Below are 18,168 nucleotides of genomic sequence, written 5' to 3'. Positions count from 1 at the left end.
GCGATTTTTGCGATGCTGAAAATACTGCTGTGTGACTAATAGAGCTAGGGAAATAATTCGCGTTCGCGTGTGACTTTATGCACCCTAAAATAGTTGGCTTCGGTTTTTCCGAATTAAGAATCTCGACAGCGGAAAGACCACACATATAGAGTGGTGAAGCATTTTTTCATTGAAATTTCAGATGTTCTAGAACAACTGATGCATATTGGCGAGAACATCAACACTAAATCAGATACAGTAGTCTTTTGTTAGTCATACGGTCTTACACGTTCATTGCGTTTCTTGGTTTCTGGGCTCCAATTCTAGTTGAAATCAACGATACTCAAAAATACTTGCTGCAAATAGGGTCTGAATATACAGGCATTACATAAATTTTTGACCGATAAGCGAGAAGATATGTTGGAATGTGGTCTAAAGTATGCAGAAGAAAAGTGTATTGAACTAGAAATTAACGCAGAACCCCAAAAACGTATTAGTCGAAAGAAGAGAATGCCACGTGAAGGAGCTACAGACGCTTCACTAAGCTATTAGAAAAAATTAAGACGAGAAATGGTATCATCAGTTGATAGAACTATCCAGGAAACTGCCACAAGATCTCAACAGATTAATGAACTTGCAAAGGAATACGCTTTTTTAACACCCAACATTCTTTTGGATCCTGTTGAGGAGCTGGATTTTGAGAAGGTTACAGGAGAAATCGATAGTGACGAATTCATTATTGAACGAAAACGGCTCCAAGACTACGCTTCGGTTTCAGAAGAATTCAAAAATAATTATGTAGGTGGAGCAATAGAGCTATTAAATTTAATTCATAGGTATAAATTGATTGATTCGGTACCAAACATAGAAATCGCTCTCAGAGTTTTTTGAACTATGGGAACTAGTATTGCAGCTTTCGAAAAAAGTTACTCTAACTTGAAGTTGATCAAGAACTATTTGAGGTCAACGATGAGAAACTTGAGATTAACAAGCCTTGCCATTTTATCAATCGAACGTGAAATCACTGATTCCATTGATTGTGAATCTGTAATTTCTGATTTTGCCGATCAAAGAGCACACAATTTTTTGTTTGTCTGAATTCCTTTTATGAAAAAACAAACTGCCCAGTCATTTTCATTAGAGGCCCACATTTTTGTTACCGCACCAGGCCCACCAAACCATAGCTACGCCACTGCATTTGAAACTAATTTTGTTCAAATCGGTTGTGTAGTTTTCCAGATAATGATGTTTCATGATTTTCACATTTTGATACATAACCTCTAAACTAAAAATCCGATTACAATGAAATCGAATTGGGTCTTATGGGGTAACTAAACCTTTCATTTGCAATTAATTTCATGAAAATCGGTCCACCTATCTCTGAGAAAAGTGAGTGATAATAAAAATCTGCACATACACACACACATACGCATACACACACACACACACAGACACACACAGACACACACACACACACACGCACACGCACACCCTTTGGAGACTTTTATACTTTCGATTTTGAAAGTAATTGCTATACCTTTCTAGGAGAAAAGCAAAAATCTTAATTTTCAGTTTTTTATACTTCAGCATGATTTTAATTGAATAACGCAATCTGTTTTGTTTTTATTCTTTACGAATACGGTATAAGTTTGAAATTCGTTTCTTCTTGGAAAATCACAGGAGGGTTGTGTGCAAAGCCACGACCGCAAGGTTGAAGTAGAATACTTTTTCAAGAAAGATAACCCGGCTGCTTGCTCAGTCATTTAGAAATCGGATTTGTTTCGTTTATACCGCTTGTTAAGCACAGTATCAACAAATCGTAGTAAATCAAATCAAACCTCAGTTGCAGTTTTTTAATTCATTATGCTCTTCCAAAAACATTTAGTTGCCTTGAAAAAGGCCGATTGCTGAAATTGCAATTTTCATTCAATTATTGCATAAATGCTTCATGATCAGATATACCCGCTGCAACTGCTACGCTATCCGTAGCCATGCCACAGTTGTGGCCGCTTTACGCTACCATTGGTATCCGCTACCCCTGCATCAGCTGGCCCAGCTGCTATCGATGCTGAGATCCGCTGCAACTAGTGCGCTATCCATTACTATGCCACAGCTGTGGCCGCTATCTGCTATCGCTAGTAACCACTGCATTGCTACAGCTGCTACTAAGGGATGACTGCTGTTGTCGCTGTTTAGAACTATAATGAGCGGCTTCGGCTGAAACAAGCTCTTATATAGGCCAAATAGCATATTTTAAATTGCAAGGTATATGACTCTGTCGACCGTGCTTGGGGAGCAATCATATAACGACCAATTAGAGGTCGAAGTTTTCGTTTTGACAAGGCTTGACTATTTTCAATAGTTCAATAGTTTGAATAATAAAATTACAATTATCTTCATTTGGGAAGAATCTTAGAAGATTTTTCAATCTATTGCTGCAAGAACGAAGGAAATCCATCGAATACTAACCGATTTATTAGCATTTGAAATTGGACACATTTTTCACTTTTTTCGGTTTTAGATTTTCATTTCACATCCCTATGTAGCCGAACTTCCTGAGAGAAGTATTCTACTTCAAAACAAATTTCTTCATAAAAACAAAATCTTACATAAGATTTGTTGTTGAAAGGAGGGTGATGCAAAATCTTACTAAGCCTTATTAAGGGGTGAAGGGAAGTCAAAAATTTCGAAAAATGTCCTTACGTAATTTGTGAATGACGCCTAAGTCATGAACACTTGTTGGTTCAATTGACAACTGTCTTGACAACGACAAAAGCTTGAATTAATCAAATCTGTTGATCTCGAGTACTTTTTTACCGGACGTCAAATAATTTTTATTCATCAAGATTTACTTAAAGTCAGTTGACCTTCAATCCAATTCAATTATGCTTTACGACGCTTATTAATGATGTTCCAATTTTTTGCAGAAGAAATTTTTACATCGTTCGAGGCAATGTGGTTTTCACCGGATGGATCGCACATAATGTATGCATCTTTCAATGATACACGTGTTGGTCAAATGAGTTTTCCATGGTTTACGTCCAATACCATATTACCTGCAGGGAAAGAAAATATTAGAAAACTTTTTCCTATCTCCAAACACATTCGTTATCCTACAGCTGGTGCCATTAATCCGGAAGTAACATTATGGGTTGTGAATATAACAAATTTTAATCAGATAGAAACAATCGAATTAGCTAAACCGGCAGCAATAGAAGGCCTGTAAGTATAAATGCCTGTTTTTTTAACCTGCAATAATTATTTTTGTTTCACAACAGAGATCACTATTTTATATCAGCTAATTGGATTGGCGACTCTAACAGCCGAATTTCAACAGTATGGATGTCACGGTCACAAAATATGTCTTTAGTAGCTACATGCTGTAGTCCAGCATGGAAATGTGAAGAGGTAAAAGTATCTACAATAAATTGCAAGCAATTCTTCCATTTTTAACCAAATAATCATCCGTTATTTATTTTTGCTTGATATTTATCGGAGCATTTCGATTCTGCATTTAGCTTATACTCATTCTGCATTAGGCACTTTTTCTTCTGCTTCGGCTTCTATGTATGATTCTTTCATGTATTTTGACGCAGAAACAAATTTTACCTTGAGGGGCAACAGTGGCGTCATTTTAAATTTTCGAGAAATCAGAAATTTTCGATGTTTATTTGACGCCATTTTATTTTAAAGCCGAATATCAAAATTCTAAGAGTTTGTCCACATATAAGCATTTCCTTACCCATCTTTAAAAAAAATTCTGCGAAAACGGTTTTGGCATGGTTTAGTATATTCAATATCGAGTATGTATTGAGCTTTGATGGTAATGCGTTAATATCTAAAAGTGGTAGTCAAATTATGTCTTGTATTGAATGAAAAAGTCTCAGGAATCGATTGGTAGGTATCTAATCCACGTAAAATGTCAGCAACATATCAATTTTGCCAATCAAGTTTTCCCCTACAATACTAGAATATGTTCATCTCGACATTAGATCAACTTATTTGAAATCTGTTTAATGTTATATCAAAAGTGTAAGAGATACTTAAAGACAATTTCGGGCCCACTGTATCTCGTGATATCAGTATCGTGTGTGCTTAGATTTTTCAAACGTTTTTCTAGTGGTATTTTGCGAATATTCCAAAGTTCAATCGTTTCAGTGAAAAGATATAGTGCTCACTGTGGAGCTCTCACGAAAATCGATTGAAATAGTGCGAAAAACGGCCAAGTATAGTGAGGTTGTAACGCTACCGTATATAAACAGACGAGCGCTATTGTTTCGCTAGGTACGGTCCAAGCCGCACCGTCGCAGCTTGTGTTTGTTCGTAGCTATACAACGGTGGGCCCAGTATAACAAATTCTGGCCTAAAATCGTGGGAGAAATAAAAGGGCTCAAACAATTTTTTTTACGTAGTGGAAATTGTTGACGAGAGCTGCTGCGAGAGGGTTGTTAATCAACCTTAAAGTGCGGAAAAGTTTTGCTAAAGGCATAACATGACTTGCAATCGATGCAAAAAGAAGGTATCCGATGCTGACGCCGTCGTCTGTCGCGGTTGCTGTGGTGCTTCGTTTCATGCAATCTGCGATAACGTCGACGTACCTCTTCGACAGCTTCTTTGGCAGTATCAATCTATTGTGGCTATGCGATGGCTGCGCGCTGTTCTTTCCAAACGCGGACTTTCGTGGTTTGATGAGCGGATTTGATGCAAAAATTTCCGCTCTACCTGCAGCAGTGCAATATATACAGGGGGAATCGTAAAGCTAAACAGCACCATGAAAACTCTATCTGCCAAAGTTGACGGAATTCCCGTCACTCCTACACCTTTCTCTTCGTCAAACCCCTGGCCTGCTATTCACCGTACCAACCGTGCGGCATAATCAGCTAAACGTCTCCGTGACTCCGACGGGAATTCTATCAACGTATTTGTTGATGCCATCAAATGGGGAACAAAAGCGGCCAATGCTGTTTCTTCAGTTTCCCTTGATCCTCGCTGTGAAGATGACCTAACCTGAGTTTATTTACCAACTCTCTACCAACCCTAGCCTCGTCGAGCATGGATGCTCTGAAACTGCCGGTCTGCCAGGATGCACGCAACGATACATGATGGGGAGCTACTTCTAACCCCGTAACAGTCGAGCCTTGTCCTTTCGTCAACTTTATTCGCCACGCATCTTTATTAGCTCGCTGCCACCATAGTCGTCTTGGTCCTGTTATCGGTGGTTTTGAAGGAGTTTGCCAGCCTGCAGTCTCAGGCAAGTATACGTGTAATAAAAAACATTTTTTCGGTGATGATTCGAACAGCTTCAGCCAATCTCCGTCTACAAGCTGCTGCAATAAACAATCAGTAAGTTCTGATTGCAAACGACTCCCTAATGTTAACCCTGTTCCGTTAACAAGCTACTACGCCGAACAACCAGCGTGTTCGGATTGCAACGGATCCCCTCTTCACTCATCTCTGCAACCAAGCCGCACTGTAGAAAGTACTATGGAAGCTCCCGGCCCTTCCAACCAAGTCGAGCTAATCGCAGCCTGCGCTCTTCACAGTCGTCCCGGTCCTGTGGTTGGTTGTGATAGTGGAGTTTTCCAATCTGTAACTGCGGGCGAGTACCCACGTAGTTTATCTAATGAACCCTCGGTACCCGATAAATCATTTTCTAGTCCTGCCGACTTGCAATTAAACCCATGCATTGCGGGTCGTCTCGTGGACAACGATGTGAGCATCTACAACTAAAACGCTGGATGCATGAATTGTGATGTGAATGATAACCTCCTGGCTGCATCCGACGACTGTTACGATATTATCGTGTTGACTGAGACTTGGCTCGACTCACGAACTTTATCTCATCAGGTGTTCGGTCCCGAATTCGAAGTTTTCCGTTGCGACCGCGGGCCCGCAAATAGTCGAAAACTATCTGGCGGTGGTGTACTTGTCGCGGTCAACAGGAGACTGAAAGCTAGAGAAATAGTAGACGGTCTGTGGAAGAGTATCGAGCAGGTGTGGGTGTGCATTGAGCTCGCGAACCGCAAAGTCTTCCTGTGTGCTATATACATTCCACCTGATCGAGTACGCGATGATACACTGCTCGAGGTTCAATCCGGTCCGTCATGTCAGTAGTTGACATGGCCGCCGCAACAGACGAGCTTGTTGTTATCGGGGACTTTAATCTACCTGGTATTTCATGGCAACCATCGAGTAACGGTTTTTTCATCGGGATCCAGATCATTTCACTTTGCACATCGGAGCAATACGGCTTTTGGACTGTTATAGTTCTGCCACGTTACGACAAATCAACCAGAACAGTTCATTCGCCAAACAGTAAGCCTTGGATGACTTGTGAGCTGCGCACGCTGAGGGCCAAAAAAAGAGCTGCGCTTAGGAAATATTCCAGGTTTGATACACTTGTGTTGCGCGACCAATATAAAAGGTTGAATACAGTATACAAAAGGACCAGTCAGAACTGTTTTTAGAAGACACCTGCAAAATATGCAGCTAAACCTTAAGGCTAAACCAAAAACATTTTGGAGGTACGTTAACGTCCAGCGTAAGGAATCGAGTCTTCTCTCAACCATGACTCTGAATGATAGAGTCGCCTTTGAGCCGAAAAACATCTGCCAACTCTTTGCGGAGAAATTTGCACTAACTTTTCGCGACGAAGTAATCCCGTCTGAGCAAGTTACCCTGGCTGCTAGCAACGTTCCACTAACGGATGGGAATACTCTGAGTGGATTCACCATAGATGAAACAATGATCTCTAGTGCCGCCTCTGTATTAAAATCATCGACGGCCCGGATGGAATTCCTTCCGCGTTTTTAAAAAAAACATTGAGAACCTGCTAATCCCTCTTCAGCTCGTGTTTGGTTTGTCCCTTTCCAGTGGGGTTTTCCGTATGCATGGAAAACTGCATTTATGTTCCCCGTTCATAAAAAAGGAGATCGAAAGGATGTCAATAACTATCGAGGACTTTCGTCGTTATGCACAATATCCAAGTTGTTTGAGCTTGTGATCATGACTCAGTTGCTGTCTTACTGCAAACAATACCTGAGCGACGGGTTCGTCTCGGGTAGATCAACAAATACAAATCCATTGTGCTTGACATCATATATTGCGGAAAGCCTGGTGGATGGCGCTCAAACAGACGTCATATATACCGATTTATCTGTGGCTTTCGATAAAATCAACCATGCCATTACGATTGCCAAGCACGAAATACTCGGTCGCAGTATGTTACGTTGGTGCCATTCCTACCTTGTTGGTCGTAAACTGATTGTGACTATCGACGATCTTCAAGCAGAGCCTTTTTCGGCCACGTCTGGAATCCCGCAAGGCAGCCATTTGGGACCGTTATTCTTTCTATTATACTTCAATGATGTCAACTGTAAACTTAAAGGTCCCCGTTTACCCTTCGCTGACGATCTGAAGTTATACATGAAGATCCGTTCGATAACGGATGCCTCTTGCCTCCAGCGCGAGTTTGACACCTTCATGAATTGGTGCAATCTAAACTGCATGATTGTCAATCCTGAGAAATGCTCGGTAATTTCCTTCAGTCGTATTCGTCAACCTGTTGTTTTGGATTACAAGCTCGGCGATACCAAAATCCAACGAGTCGACCATGTGAAGGATCTAGGCGTTATATTGGATATCCAACTATCGTTTAAACGACATGTTTCTTACATTGTGGATAAGGCATCCAGAACTCGAGGATTTATTTTCCACATCACAAAGCATTTCACCAGCGTTCATGTTCATTAGTACGTTCCACGCTCCAATACTGTTCCGTTGTCTGGCACCTGCATTACCAAAACGGAGTGGTAAGAATTGCATCGGTTCAACGCCGCTTCTTACGCTTTGCTCTTCGTTGTTTACCTTGGCGAAACCGGTTTCGTCTGCCGAGTTATGAAAGTCGATATCGACTGATCCGTTTGGAGACACTCCAGACGCGAAGAAACATCGCAAGAGCTATGTTTGCTACCGATACGTTGCGGGGTAGAACCGATTATCCTGCTATTTTGGGTGCAATTGACCTGAACGTGCAACCCAGGGCACTGCGGAACATGTCCATGCTGAGGATACAAAACAGCGCTTTGGTCGGTATACAGCGAGTTTTCAACAAGGTATCTTCTGTTTTTGATATTAATTTATCACGTGATACAATCCGCCGTAGATTTTCTGTGTTTTTACTACATCTTGACGATTAAGGAAGTTTTTGTTGTTTGTATCGTATTTTACTTATTGTATTGTAGCTAACATAACTGTTTTTAGTTTAAGACACTTAACCATCATTGGGACATCTGTTCTGTTGATGTTGGAAAATCTAGAGAAACATTTCAAAAGGTCCTATCTGACATAGATGCTAATCAGAGATAAATGAACTTTAAGTATTGTAAATCTTTTTGAATTACCAATTCAAACAGAAACAAAATTTAATTACGTATATGATCTTTATTGTAGTGAAAGACCGTCGTCTTCACATCCAGTGCCTTTTTTAACGTTTTTATGCTTTTTTCAGGTTTTATTGATGTTAATACGATAGGATTGTCATATATAATACGATAGGTTTGTCATAGAATATTCGAATTCTAGATACATTTCCATGAAATATTATCAATATTTTTTCATGGAGGTTTATTTTTTTAACGAGCATTATTCTTGCATCAAATTCTTTTGTATATCAAAACAGGAATCCATTAGCCACATGATGGCAGGTGGTGAGGGTTTAGTCGTCTGTGAAATGACCGTAGAAGATGAAGTAGGGTTCAAGAAGGGAAATGATAAGTGAAGCTCATACAAGAGGATTAGAGATGTAGAAATATCTGAAATAGTTAAATGATTAAAAAGCAAAGAAACGGTAATAAAACGGTGAATGTTCTATTTATTTATTAATATAAAATATCGTGAGAAGAATAACAGTGACGGCGAGATGTTCGTTATCAGTGCGTAGTTCCCAATGCCAAATTTCCTTCTAAAATCATATTAAAAATAATAATGTAGCATCTAGTATCTAACAATAAACAAGAATAAACTAAATTTACCAAATTCGTCTAGGCGTTGCGTAATTTGCTATACTCGTGACTATATGAACAATCACAAGAACCATTCTTATGGAGGCAAGAAGGGGAACAGTTATATGTCCCTATACCGTCGTGCGGACAACCTCCATTAGTAGGACGGTAGTGACATGGCCGAGGTTGATACTGAGCCTCGAATGACGATTCACAATCTGTAATCATATTGTTAGTTTCAATTTATAACTTAACATACATTATGATATTAAACTTTACCTTCCAAAGCAGTTGATTGCATGGAGATATCACTTACTCTCATACTAAAACCGCGATAAAAATTGTCATGCGATTTCTGGTCTTTGGACTTCGAAGACGCAGATCAATTCTCTCGGCGGCATCTAGCAAAACAAAGTATCACAAATAACTTAAGTAGCTCCGAAATAATTCTCCACCTTACTGAGCAACAACTGAAGCTTAGACGAAGATAGCTTCATTTTTCCTCTTCTTCACTTCATTTCACTGATAAAGAATTTTAACATGTTTTGCAACAGTTTAAAGTGCGAGGTTCAATCTGCATCTCTCAAAGTTTTTGTTCGAATAACAGATTGGCCTACTAGTAGGCAAAAAGGTCAAATCAGAAAGCTGTGCGATATTGTGTTGCTTTTCAAATTGGACGTTTTTTTCGGATACTCTAATTTTTTTTATAAAAATCAAAAACCATTTTTTTTTCACTAAGCTTAACCCTTTCCCGCTCATGGTGACTCTAGAGCACCAAGAATTATAATCATCATATCTTGACCTAAAATAGTTTGTTGTGCTTACGATTGTTCCATAAACTTTTCAATGCTGCCTCAGAGCATCACTGGGCATTTTCTTCAAAATACTACAGTTGACAGTAATTTTAGTTAGTCTACAAAGTGTTCAGCTTGAATTTTTTCGTGAAGCTATAAATTCAATGGTAAACCTCCACGCAAGAATACTCTCTGCATTCGAAAACTTTAGTTTTAAATGCTTACGTAGCACTTCATTGAACCATGTCCAGACTTGATGTGTATATTTCCATCCGAGGCATTCCATGGAAAATAAATAAAAATAAATATGTTTTTTAGGATGTCCTTTACGATTTCGCTGAAACTTTGCTCAATTGTTCCCAGTTGATAAATAGGTCATTCTACACTATCAGTTCTTCATGTAGACTCACGACTGATGTCTCAGAAGGGCCTATCCAAAAATGTGACTGATGAATAAATTATTTTGTATCAGAAAAACGACTTGTTTGATTTAAAAGGTGTCTTCAGCAAAGTTATAGATAATAAAGTTGCGATTTAAAAAAAATATATACACCGTGAATTTTTTTTTTTCTGGGCTAACATAAAATCTATAATATCTTAAAGAAAATCTAATTGCAGAAATCGCATTGAAGACGACAATATGTACTACTATCTGTCAAAATTTGATGATGGTAAAATGAAAAATGAAAAAGTTATGAACGTTTGAATATTTTATCCCTTTCACTCAGAACTTATTTTTGAGGACTTTTCTAGTTTTGTTATAAATTATCGCTAAGAGCATGATAAAAATCCAACGCGCTGTTTTTGTAGTAAAATTAACTATTTAATCGATTATACCTGCCATACTATCATACCTACCTATATTATTTCCCAGCCAAATAGCTGCTATAACTGCACGCAAAAGTCTAACTTATTATTCGAACTAAATTACTATTTTTAACAACAGCTTTTACCCGTTAACATTCAAGTTCAATAAGGAGACAATGTGTGCAGTAGAGAAAGCGAAAAATAAGCGAACTGGAAATATGATACAGATTTGGAAAAATATACCGCATCCCGACGAAACTTGAACCCGCAAATCTGCATTCCCAGAGATTACGGGTTCAAGTCCCGTCGGGATGCGGTATATTTTTCCAAATCCGTATCATATTTCCAGTTCGCTTATTTTTCGCTTTCCCTACTGCACACATTGTCTGCTTAATGAACTTGAATGTTAACGAGTAAAAGCCGTTGTTAAAAATAGAAATTTAGTTCGAATAATAATTTAGTCTTTTGCGTGTAGTTATAGCAAAAAAATTAGATTTTTTAAAAAGTTACTATTTAAATATTTTAGGTTTTGTGACAATTTGGATTATTTGGCCCAGAAAAAAATATGTTTACAGTGAATATATTTTTTTTAGAATGGCAACTTTATAACCTACAAATTTGCTGAAGACACCGTTTCAATCGAACAAGTCGTTTTTCCGATACACTAATTTCATTCATCAGTCACATTTTTGGATAGGCCCTTTTGAAACAGCAGTCGTGAGTCTACATGAAGAACTGATAGTATAGAATGACCTCTTTATCAACTGAAAACAACTGTGCAAAGTTTCAGCGAAATCGGAAATGGTCGATCAGAATCGATTTGCGAAGTAGCGTGGACTTGCTGGACGGCAGGTATACGGACACGAGGCATATGGACGCAAGGTCGAATGGACGCGAGGCCGAATGGTCGCGAGGCCGAAAGGACACAAGGTCAAGAGGAAGTGATGCGGAATATGTTATTATCGTCATCATCATCACAGCATTCAATAACATGTATTTCGCTTCAAAGTGTCATTTGGAAAGCAATACACTCGCGGCCATCGGCCGACTCGCTGTTCGAGCGAATGCTGTCCTCACTCGCTACCGCTCGTTCGGACTTGACTAAGGGAAGAAAACTCTGTTTGAGTAGACCTAGCAAACCAGTAGATCAGTCGTTTGGGTGCGAGACACCGCCGCTTCCGACGGAGGGTCGGCGGCCGGCTCGGACTGCGGAAACCACGGCGGCTTAGTGCCGCCTCGTTTCCTTACCCTCGATTATGCGTCTTCGCCGCACGATTTTAAGAAAAGTATTATACCCAACTTAAACTGTTTAGGAATATAATAACCCCTGAACTACACAATTGGATCTCATGCGATCGTACAACATCGCAGTCGGCCTTGCGTCTGTTCGGCCTTGCGTCTATTCGGCCTCGCGTTCATCAATCAGATCAGATCAGTCATAAGAAAAGCACTTTGTGGGTAGTTAGTGTTATTATTAGGCGTGTAGTATTGAACAGGCGCGACTGCCTCGGCATTTTATACACAATTTTTCTAATAGTGCAAGCATCTGTAAGACAACTTGAAAACAAGTGCCATTTATGTAATAGATATTATTCGTTTAACCCATGCTATTGAAAAGCATCTCCAAAACCAGGAAAAAACGTGCGTCCCAATCACCGCAGGGGTACCGCAAGGTTCCATCCTGGGCCCGGTGTTGTGGAATGTCATGTATGACGGGGTGTTGAAACTAAAGTTCCCTGTAGGGGTTGTGATCGTCGGTTTCGCAGACGACATCACGCTAGAGGTCTACGGCGAGTCGATCGAAGAGGTCGAGTTGACGGCCGCGCACTGCATACGCAAGGTCGAAGACTGGATGCACTCTAGGAAACTGGAGTTAGCGCACCATAAAACGGAGGTTACGGTTGTGAACAACCGCAAATTAGAGCAACAGGCGGTGGACAGAGTCGGTGACTGCACCATTACCTCAAGGCGTTCCTTGAAGCTCTTAGGGGTTATGGTTGACGATAAGCTCACATTTAAGAATCACGTCGACTATGCCTGTAAGAGGGCTTCAACGTCCGTTGCAGGACTATCTCAAATGTTGTCGAATAACTCAGCGGTATATGGCAGCAAGCGTAAACTTCTTACCAGCGTGGTTTCGTCCATACTTAGGTATGGTGGGCCAGCGTCGTCCAAAGCGTTAGGTACCAACAGTCATCGTCGCAAACTGGGAAATACCTACACGCTCAGGTGCCTGAGGGTTGTGAGCGCGTACCGTACAGTGTCATACGACGCAATCTGCGTCCTGTCCGGCATGATGCCTATCAGCATAGCCATTGAGGAGGACGTAGAATGCTTCGATCAACACCAGAAGGTCATTCTCGATGATCAGATGACAGCAGGAGTGGTCCGATTCCGTGAAGGGTAGATGGACGCATCGACTTATTTTGGACGTATCCGGATGGGTCGGGAGGCGCCATGGAGAAGTTTACTTCCACTTGGCACAGATTCTGTCAGATCATGGTTGCTTCAGGCAGTATCTACACAGATTCGGGCATGCGGGGTCCCCCATGTGTCCCGAGTGCGCGGATGCGGAAGAGACTGCTGAGCATGTCTTCTTCGTGTGCCCTCGTTTTGTGCATGCGCGGAGCGACATGATGGTAGTGAGCGGACCAGACACCACTCCGGACAACCTAGTTCGACGGATGTGTAAAGACCCAAACATTTGGAGGGCGGTTTGTACAGCCGCCTCTCAAATAGTTTTAGAATTGAAAAACAGGCGACAGGTTGACCACCGACACGCCAGTGTTAGCTAACGGCCAGTCTCCAGGTTAGTTAGCTAAGTTAGCAAAGAGACCTAAAGAACCAAGAGGATGCACAGAGCACAAAAGCCGCTCCCTGAAGCAATACCTAGCGGTGGTTCCGGGGAGTATTATGGGCTGGAGACTGGAGGGGTTTTAGTGGGTCCGGTCACTGATTCAAACCAACCCCACACTCCCTGAGGTTGGTCACCTCAGGGGTTTGGATGCAAATTTCCCTTTCACCATCAGATTCATCGATAATATCTTCTAATGCCTCGTATGCCCCTTGTGTCCAGAGCTTTGAAAAATCCTTTTCTAAAAAGACGCTTGAACCTTTTTTCGTTCAGTTACATGCTTTCCTTTTTGTGCGATCCTTCGCTCATTTTCAACTTGTATCTGCAGCATGTTCAATTTCAAAGAACGGTTCAAAGCAGAGCGAATATGGAACGAGCTGCGTGCAACCTTTGCTTCCGTAAAGGACCACCGCTTTGTCTTTCATGTTCGTCATACAATCGTCTGCCGGCATTCACATACCATTTTTTGTTTGCGTTCATGATCGACCGAAAAAAACAGTCAATCAGTCTTCAACATTCACGAATATGCCTGCCCGTTGCATATGTTGATTCCGCAAAAGGAGCACGGCCTCGGTATTCAAGGCCGTTCGGGAAACTTCGTACAATGTTCTGTCTGCATTACCATTCCGTTTTTCGTTTATGTTCATAATCGACCGAAAACACAGTCAATCAGTCTAAAGCATTTTTACGTTTGAGGCGTAGCGAGAGAATTTCGAAATGATGCTTAACATTCGCATTGTGGTCAAAATTACGATTTGTGATTGGAATAAGTTTTAAATTTATATATTTTAGATAAATAGGTCGCAACGTTTGTATCCGTTGTTTTTTCATAGAGTGAAAGTGGTACATGCTACATGGCCGTCGTATCCGAATACAATTACGTTTTAATACAAAATTCCAATTCTTTTGATCGTCTCGTTTTGTTACATGCTCTGCACTGCATAAGTGCAGTTGAATCTATGGAATTCAATAATCAAAATTAGTTATCGAAGTATATTGATAAACAGCATTCAAAGAAAAATCAACCACTCGTGCTCGCAACAACACAAATAGGTAGGTACATACCGTAAAACGGGGTAACATTGATTAGTTTTTTCACTTGGGTACTTTTTTACGCGGTTTTTATGCGGATTTTTTATACGCGACTTTTTTTACGCGATTTTTTACAATAACGCGGATTATTTTCACGCGGTTTTTTGATATAACGTGGATTACACTGTGCTACAAATGAAAAAAAATGCAAGAACTTCTGAAGTGACCTAGTGTAGGTAATAGGTCTTGTTGAGTGTAACATGCTATTTATCACATATAGGTAAAATTTGAAAAAAATATAAATCATCTTATTTTTTTAAATATAAATCATCTTGTTTATTTTGAAACTATTTATCACATATAGGTTAACTCTTCAAACATATTTATATATTTCAAAATTTCTATTTTTCGCCTTTCCAAAACAGCCAAAATATAAAAAATCGGTTGGAAAATAACCAAATTAAACATAGAAATGTGAGCTAAGGTAAAAAGCAGGGTTTTGACCTTTACTTATAATTTTTGTTTTGTTTTGAAAAACTTCAAGTAAACGCGCAAGTAACACTTGACTAAAACTATAACCCACACTTAGTCACATCGAAAGTTTTTGAATTTTTTTATCATTTGTAGCTCCGTGAAATAATTGTGCGATAGAAGCCAAAAATACAGGTTTTCTAAAAAAATATATAACTTAGCCAAATATCAACCGATTTTCACCAAACTACTTTCATTTGATTCGGAATTGAATATACTTTCAAAATTATAGTATATTTGTGGTATGTTTCTTAAAAAAAAAGACGGAAAATTTCAAATTATTTCGAAAAACTGCGTGAAAAAATCTAAAAACTTATATTTAAACTCAAATAACTCAACATGTTTTATTGATATTAGTAAAAACCTGTATATATTTTGAAAGCTCTATATTTGTCCGCTTTCCAAAACTGCTTAAATATTAAAAATCGGTTGATAAATGACTGAGTTAAAAAATATTAACCGTATTTTGACCCTAACTTCAGAATTTGAGGGTGTTTGTAAAATTTCTAGTATGGGCGAATGTTATACTCAACAAGACCTACAACCTACACTAGATCACTTCAGAAGTTCTAAATCGCTGTAGCACAGTGACGATTATTTTTACGCGAAATAAGTTTAGTATAAGTAAATCCAATAGAGTAAAATATAATCGTATGGTTCATGACAATAAGATATTCTGTTTTATTAATCTAAATAATGCATATTTTTAATATATTTGCTGTTATTATCAAAAAATAGGCAATTTCCGTTGATTCGGGAAGAAGAAACAAAATTACATTAATAATTTTACAACAATACGAGTCAGGGTCGTTGCGATTTACTTCCGTTTAAGAAACGAAAGCTTAAACATGTAGCAAAATTATTTAAAAAAAAGTTATTGTCATGTTCTTCAATGAATTTTCATTTTAGAAGCACTAAAAACTTATTTTGTGTGTTTCGTTACCATTTTTATATCATTTCTCAAGTTTATATTTACTTACGTGCCATTATTTTTAAACGGATCTTATTATTGGATGAAGTTTTTTAAGCGATTTTTCAAAATTACGCGCTTTTTATACGCGGATTTTTTCAACGAGGTACAACCAACCGCGTAAAAAAAGACCCCTGTGTATTTATATATTTTACAACTGAAATGACAGGTTTCATATTTTTAGTACCAGTACTGGCATCCTTAGAACTTGAGAAGTTAGTTTTTAAAGCCCTTCGAAAATCTTAAACATTAAAACATTTGTTTTCGTCGTTGTTTCAATTTTCCTTCTTTGACCGATTTGTTTTGAAACTTTTTTGAACTAAAAATGTTAGATATTACTTTGATAACATGTTTAGAGACGCTTCCCGGATTGACATCACGTTCTCCTTGACTGTTCTTACTGCGGAGGATAGTCCTGTCCTTGCACCTAGCCGCGGCCTACTGCGAGTCATTTTTATGCCATATGTAATTTCACCTTTCGATTATGAAAAACGTAAACGTTGCGAAATGTGCCAGAAGTATTTTGTAAGTCAGCAATCGTTGTAAAATGTTTGTGTTTAGAAAACGTATGTTGATCATATATGCAAGGCCTTTCCAACAACGGAAGTATCAATAGGCCAGCTCTAGCCTCTTACGTTCTATGCTCTAGCCAAGACAACATCCTGGCGTAGGCCAGGGTGATGTTTTGGTTAGAGCATAAAACTGGACTTTTTTAACATATATAAATTAATTAACTGTAAATGTAATAAATTTCCATAAAAATTTCCTAGTTGATTGAGAAAATTAGATAACGGATTTGGAAAACATGTCAATGAATACGAAATGTTTAATATTCGACTAGTTTAAAGGATTTTTTTTTTTTAACACTTACTGAGAGTAAGAAATATAACGGTCAAATTGATTTGAAAATTTCGTTATAAAAACAATAAAAAATTTCAAACAATGCAATATTGTTCAGATCTCGAATGACACAATCAAAACAATAAAAAAAATTTCAAACAATGCAATATTGCTCAGATCTCGAATGACACAAGACTAGGATGTTTTACTCAAATTTAGCAGAAGTTATCACGGGGCAGTTTTTTTTCAACTATTCATGAGAAGGGTAAAACTGATCAATGTTACTTCGCTGATCAATGATACCCCGTTTTACAGTACAAAATATTGATTAGAAAATATGATTTCTTTTACACCTTCACTGTGAGGCTAAAAACATACTGGCGCGGCCTGCACTGCGAAGGCGGTTCGCCTTACCGTGGGTTAATGTACAGCCTTAAGTAGATCTGTACTTTAAACTGCGGTAGGGTGAGCCTCTTTCGCAGCGCAGGATACGCTACAACCACAGTCGAGTCACAAAAAAAATCTAAAGGCTATCCACCTCAGATGCATAGCACACAATTAGGAAATAGCAAATCACATGTGTTAATTGCCGCGCAAGCGACCGAAGCTGTAGAAATGGTACCAACTGCCCTATTCACTTTGTGCCTTGAACGTATACATAATGAAATATTGAACGAAATAAACGAGCGCTGCTATAGCGGATGACCGCCACCTAGGAACTAAAAAAATGTTCAATTCCACTTTGACTGCTCTTTCTCCGGGCGATCGCTGTACTATGCCGAGCAGACAAGTTGACTGCGGAAGGCGATCGCATTCGTGTTTTGACAGTCAACTTGCGATCCTTTACAAAGCACTGCTTGTGTCACGTTGATCGAAGCATTCTACGTCTTCCTTGATGGCTATGCTGATAGGCATCATGCCGGATAGAACGCGGATTGCGTCGTATGACACTGTGCGATACGCTCTCACAACCCTCAGGCACATGAGCCTGTAGGTACTTTCCAGTTTACCACGATAACTGTTAGTACCTAGCGCTTTGGACCACACTGGCCCACCATACCTAAGTATGGACGAAACCACGCATGCAAGAACTTTACCCTTGCTGTCATACACCGCTGAGCTATTGGACATCATTCGAGATAGACCTGCAACGGTCGTTGAAGCCCTCTTACAGGCATAGTCAACGTGACTCTTGAACGTGAGCTTATCGTCAACCATAACCCCAATGAGCTTCAAAGATCGCCTTGAGGTAATGGTGCAGTCTCCGACTCTGACCACCGCCTGTTGCGCTGATTTACGGTTATTCACAACCGTGACCTCTGTCTTATGATGCGCTAACTCCAGTTTCCTAGAGTGCAT

At 39.4% G+C, this 18,168-nt stretch overlaps 1 protein-coding gene across 7 annotated transcripts in view; it reads left to right on the top strand.

Annotated features, from left to right (window-relative positions):
- LOC129724163 (inactive dipeptidyl peptidase 10) overlaps positions 1–18,168 on the top strand; it is a 1,205,782-nt gene that overhangs the window by 799,105 nt on the left and 388,509 nt on the right. For all 7 annotated transcript variants that reach the window (XM_055678841.1, XM_055678835.1, XM_055678839.1 and 4 more), the window contains 2 exons: positions 2,907–3,201; positions 3,258–3,387. In XM_055678841.1, the coding sequence (XP_055534816.1) occupies positions 2,907–3,201; positions 3,258–3,387 (425 nt within the window). The remainder of the gene's footprint in view (positions 1–2,906; positions 3,202–3,257; positions 3,388–18,168) is intronic.

This window comes from Wyeomyia smithii, chromosome 2, assembly GCF_029784165.1.
Source record: "Wyeomyia smithii strain HCP4-BCI-WySm-NY-G18 chromosome 2, ASM2978416v1, whole genome shotgun sequence".
NCBI lineage: Eukaryota > Metazoa > Arthropoda > Insecta > Diptera > Culicidae > Wyeomyia > Wyeomyia smithii.
Note: the sequence above shows the minus strand (reverse complement) of the source record. Positions and strands in the feature narration are given on the sequence as shown.